This window comes from Fukomys damarensis, unplaced genomic scaffold, assembly GCF_012274545.1.
Source record: "Fukomys damarensis isolate Sample0158 unplaced genomic scaffold, DMR_v1.0_HiC HiC_scaffold_30, whole genome shotgun sequence".
NCBI lineage: Eukaryota > Metazoa > Chordata > Mammalia > Rodentia > Bathyergidae > Fukomys > Fukomys damarensis.
Window position 1 is genome coordinate 57,604,524 of NW_022900942.1, and position 6,000 is coordinate 57,610,523.

The 6,000-nt window shown below is 35.0% G+C and overlaps 1 protein-coding gene across 2 annotated transcripts in view; it reads left to right on the top strand.

Annotated features, from left to right (window-relative positions):
* Positions 1 to 6,000, top strand: part of Osbpl1a (oxysterol binding protein like 1A) — a 179,880-nt gene that overhangs the window by 75,028 nt on the left and 98,852 nt on the right. For both annotated transcript variants that reach the window (XM_010643791.1, XM_033757581.1), the window contains one exon: positions 2,474 to 2,580. In XM_010643791.1, coding sequence (XP_010642093.1) covers positions 2,474 to 2,580 — 107 coding nt within the window. The remainder of the gene's footprint in view (positions 1 to 2,473; positions 2,581 to 6,000) is intronic.

Genomic DNA, 6,000 nt, shown 5'->3' on the forward strand with positions numbered 1-6,000 from the left:
CATATTCTTATAGCAGGCCAAATAAGGTAACATACTGGTCTTGTTGCTTTTATTCTTGGCAGGACAGTCTCTCAGTATTAACTGGCTAACATATTTACAGTGATTCCCAGTTGGTCACTTTGGTTCTTTTTATGTAACAGCACATGAGCATCGTTATGTAAGACGCGGCCAGTGCAAAGTGAGTAACTCTGATGCACTGTACTGCCGTGTAGCATGCGCCAGGTTCATCAGTTTTTCAACCGTACTACTGTGCCAGTTAATATTTAAGACCTTATTTTAACACTAGACTGCCAGAAATTGGGGACTTTAATTTTGTGTAGGATGCTGAGGATTGAGCCCAGGACCTCGTGCATGCTAAGTACACAATTTACCACTGAGCTCACTCACAGGCCTTCAAATTAGATAACCTTGATTTGCTTTGGACAAAAGAATTTTTATATATGTATGAATGAATGACTAAGTAAATAAAATATCTTTTGAAAGCTTATGGAATCAGTTTTAAGCATACTTAAGTATTTCTAATAATATATTTGAACAGTGGGTACCAAAAGTATTAAATTACCTAGAATGCCTCAAATGGGGGTATTTGAGCACATGATGGTATTTAATGAAAGAAATAGAGCCATGATTATCCTTCTCCTTCCTGTCATTTGTACAATAAAAATGGAAAATTACTCGATTACCTAAGAAATGTATGGAAGACAGAGGCTGTGTCTTGTTTTTTCTTGTACATCGCATCACAGTACTTGGTCCACAGCCTTGTGTGACATCTGCTGAGGTACTATTTAAGTCATATGGCTTCTAGCATATGGTAATTTCTGATGCTGTTTAGCAGCTAAATAGAGAATCAATCTTTATAATGTGTATTGAAGAGTTAGAATGAAAAATAAAGTATGTGAAGTCAGATTTATTTTAGAATATAGTAATTTTCACTTCTTTGGGTTTTGTTAAGAATAGCTAATAATAGGAAACAATCCACAAGGTGAAAAATATGCTGAAATATCATTTGGTCTTCACATCTGGATTTTTTTTTTCACATCTGGATATTAACAAAAGGTTGTTCACATCTTCATTCACGGTGACCCTTTTCTTGCCTACTTTTGCTTTGTGAGTTTTGAGAAACAACTTTTCCAGGAAAAGGACTTTCTTTGCGTATATAAGTCACACTAAGCTAGAAAATTTGGAAATAATTGAAGAAAAACCGAAGGTTAATATTCACAGTTTTGTCACTCTGAAATATGTTATTTTTTATGTGTTCTTGGTGGATGAGCTTTGGTGTTGAATGACACAGTCTTTCACTTTATTTTCCCCTTATACAATCATTCCATTTACCCTTTGCAAAGTTTTGTTTCTTGATAGGACTGAATATTCTATGGCTTACTCATAATACTTGCAAATTGCTGACATTTGGATTTAGTTGGTTGCTTTTTTGTTTATGGCCTCATTTAGTATAGTTTAACATTATTTTAAGATGATTTATAATACAAAATAAGCTACTGATTAGTTTTCTTCTAAGTGGTAAGATTTTTTATTTGATATGGGGACAGATTTAGATCGTAATATGTAATTAACCAAAAGCCAAACTCATTGTATTTCTCATGTTGATCTGGATAAGAGATGACATTTTGCTTGTTTTTAAGTGATATTTGTGCATTTTGCAGCCATCTGCCTTGTTTTTTTAAATTTTTAATGGGTTAAATATCTTAAGATTTTATTTAGTTGACGAGAAAGTTTATCCCAATTTAAATAAAACACTTAAGACATTTGGCCTCCACAAGGACACACTTTTTTTTTTTTTTTTTTTTTTTTGTACCAGGGATTGAACTTGAGTCCTTGCACTTGCAAGGCAGGCCACCGAACTGCTGAGCTAAATCCCTGGCCTGGACACACTTTTAATGCCAAACATTTGTCTAAGTAATAACTAGAGGAAGTTGAGTCGATGCTGCCTGCAGATAATTAGCTCCTGTGTCAGCTACAGACTTATTTTTGTCCCTTTTTCTTTTGAATAAAATTACTTATCTAGCATAGAACATCATAAAAGGAAATGTTAATGTCTTACAAGTAGTGCTATCACTCCTTTGTCAGCTGCTTTCTTAAACTTATATACTGTGCCTGTTCCCTATTTAAATTTTTTTTTTCTTTGGGTGTTAATGCTTCTGTTTGGAGGATCTAGGCCAGTGGTGGCAAATCTGTGGCACTCATGCTGCAGGCAAACAGCAGGCTCTAAAAGGTTTGCCGTCACTGATCCAGCCCTTTCTAGGGGATGGCTTCATATTTTTTCTATGCCTACTCATGTATCCTGGTTATAGTAGGTGATTAATGGCAGTGTCCAAGAAACATAATGTTGTGTATGCTTTGCTACGACAGTGGGAAGGAAAAACAAAGCAAGTGGGTATAAAAATATTTTTGTGGTCTCCGTTTATCTCAAGAGTACTTAAAATCCCACTCACTGTATTTCTTTTTGTATTTATAGAAATGCTTCCATTATTTCTTCAGAAAGTTGAAGTAGTCTCAGAAGCGTCTAGAGAAACCTCTGTAGCTCTGGGTGATTGCCTTAGCCTGTTTGCTAAACAAGAAGAGGTAAGTTGTTTGGAATTTAATTTTTAAAATGATTATTGGGGTATCTCATGCTTGATCATCTAGTAAGTCATTGCTTTGAAATAATTGAAAGGCGGGGAAATACAGAAAGCTTCATTTTCACCAAAATTTGGAATTTATTTGTTCTTGATTAAGCATGATGATTCTAAAATGACTACTGAAAAATTCAGAATTCTTTTGAATTTATTGATAGAGCCATATTTAACAAAATCACTCTGCCAAGGATTGTAGTGACATATCAGTAAAGGGATATGAAAATATTCTAGAAACAAAAGCTCTTTCTATGAAAAATATATAATGCTTATATTTAGAAAATATTGTTATTCTTACCTATGAAAACTGATCTCAGTGGATGGAAAATTTTTTGTGTTTTGTTTCCCCTTGCTGTCTTCCTCCTGTTCAACAATATGCCGTTTGCTTTTTGGGTGAAAACAGTGTGCTAATCCATTAAGAATTCTTTTTTTAAGGACTAAAAAGTTGTAAATATGTGCTTGAGTTGTCTGAACTAGTATTTTTATTTTATATATTTTGTCATTTCCATGATTTTAAACCTAGTGGCAGGCCAGGCATGGTGGTACGTGCCTATAATCCCAGCACTTGGGAGGCTGAGGCAGGAGGATCACTGAAAGTTCAAGGCCAGTCTAAACTCCATAGTGAGAATGTGTCTCAACCCCCCCATCAAAGAAAGGGGCAATAAACTTTCTTTTCCATTTTGTTAATTTCTACATATAAGTTTAACCTTCAGATTTTATAGTGATATCTAATTTCTTACGTTTGTACTTTTTGGTGAGATTAGATTTTAGCAAAATAAGAGAAAAAAGGACTTATGTGTTATTTAATTTTTATTTTGACACAAGGTCTCACCGAGTTAATAAATTACCCAGGCTGGGCTCATACTTGGGATCCTCCTGCCTCAGCCTCTCAGAGTGCTGGGATTATAAGTGTGTGCCACCACACCTGGTTTGTATGTTTCTCTTATATGTAAAAGTCTAAAATTTTATTTTCCCATGATTAAAATGGAAGCTTTGTGAATTCATAGCTTTGCAAATACTATTTGTTATGTGTACCACACATTCCATATATTAGTTTGGCAAATCAGAAAAATAGGAAAATATTAATCTGAATTCTTTTAAAATTATGTGATAATTAACTTTATAAGGGTTTATAAGATAAATAAATAATTCTCATGCTGGAAAAATAAAGGGATGGTGTGGGGAAGAAGGGAATGGAAACATGTTATATAAATGTACCAGTTCCCTACCGTGAATGTAATTATGTGTTGCAAACATGTACTAATAAAAGTCAAAAAGAAAAAAAAAATTTACAGAAAGTCAACAGAATTCTGTTAATTCTGTTACTATCACAGGAAAACATAATTTCTTAAGCTTTTAAATCGTTATTCTAATACTGTTTTAAAATACTTTCTGAGCACTTGTTTTTATTCATTTGCAGATTGTATATGCTAGTTTATTTAAGTGATGGATGGTGTACATAGATCTGAATATGTCGGTAGCATTGTAGAACATCATTGAAATTAACAAATTGTTATGTCAGGATTCATGTAGTAGTTAGCACATTGCAAAACCAAATTTTAATCACAGTTCTAAGGTGATTACCTGACAGATGTGTTGATATATTGGTTTTTTTCCACCCCTAGGGATGTATGATTTTAAGGCAATACAGATTAGCAATAATATGTTATGTTGGTGATCTGTGATTTCTGGAGAAGTCAATGTATCCTAATTTTTACATTGCTTGCTTTAAAAAGCCCCAAACCCTTCTCTTTGTTAAAAATGGGGTTTGCAAGAATATTAGCTTTGAGCTTAGACTGTTTTAATGTCTTTTAGCTTCTTAAATTTATCACAAGGATTAAATATGATAATGCCAGCAAAATCCTTGGTATCGTGCCTGATGCCTAGTAACCCCTGAATAAAAGCCAGCGGTTCCGATTGTAGGCTCTTAGGTAATTAACATTTGTAATCACCCTTCTTTGATGGTATCTTTTGTGTCTTTAAAAATCACTTTTGTTTTGGGAAGAGGTAGTGTTTTCTAAAGATTTGACTACTTGTGGAATGATTGTTTCTGTGTAAAACTAGTTACATGTTGAAAACTTTTGCAGTATAAGTATAATAAGACAAGTTTGTGGTTGATTTCATAAAGAGAAACCTATAGGATGTTTTAAAGGTGGAATACTTGGAAATGTAGTATCAGTGAATGTTAATGTTGGGTTTTTTTTTTTCTTTTGTTTTTCTTTTTGGTACCAGGAATTGAACTCAGGTCCTTGCGCTTGTGAAGCAGGTAGCAGAACCACTGAGCTAAATCCCCAGCCCTGGGTGGATTTTTTTTTTTTTTCCTTTCTTTTCCTTTTCCTTCAACCTTGTCTGAAAGTTTTATTCAGAAGGCTAGAAACTGACTTTACAATTGTTTTCATTTCTGTAGTTTTCCTCACCAGAGGATGGTCTCGGAAGTGGCTAAGCTGTCACATGGTGGTCATGATTGGCGCCATCCTAGTTCTTTGAATCATGGAGTCCCTTTGATCTTAGACCAGTTTTTCTAAGTGAGGAACTTAGCTGTTTGAAGCTGTTATAAGCTCACTTATACGTTTTTTACTTTCATGTGAAACATCCTGACTGCTGAAGAGAGGTGACCCAGATGCAGGACTGAGTGATGACGGTGGTACAATGGAAAGATTGAGACTGAGCTGGAACCTTCTGAAAAGTTAGGGCTCGTATGGGTTCTCTGGGCCAGATGCTGGTATCACTGAACAGAGTCATGCCTTCATGTGGACCTAGAACTCTATGAAGTCATGGTGTCTGATGTTCATTTAGCTTCCTGTGCTTCCTGTAAGTTGTTTATTCATTTTGGGCCCCTCAGCTCTTCTTCGCTATTGTTCCCACAGCCACTCCAAGTCTTCACCACTCTCTGGCCGTCTCACTTCTTTTCCTTATCTTCCTCTGTGCAAAGCAAAATTTCTTAGCTAAATTTGAAAGAATTTACCAAATCATGGTAAATTCTATCTGATCCCTATCCCAAGTTTTATCAGCATCAGCTTCCATCCCTTTGTTTGCATCTTACTTGTTGGGGACCTCGCTTCTAAAACATAGCTGTCTTGAATTCTCTGCTCTTTAATTTTATGGCTTTTATCTGTCACTGCATTTTTTACCAGTTCCATTCTTGACAAAGTGATGCTTCCTGTTTCAGCATCTTCCTTTCCCAGCTAGTCCACTTGCCCATATTTCTTCTTTCCAAAGCAGAGGATGCTTGTTCCATGAAGGAGTTGTCATTGACTACTTCTTCCTTTTTGGAATCCTCTGTAACTACCTCTTTTGGCTGCTCTATCCTTTATGGCTTCTCAGTCACCTTCAAGCATCTCTTCTTTTTTTTTTTTTTTTTTTTTTTTTT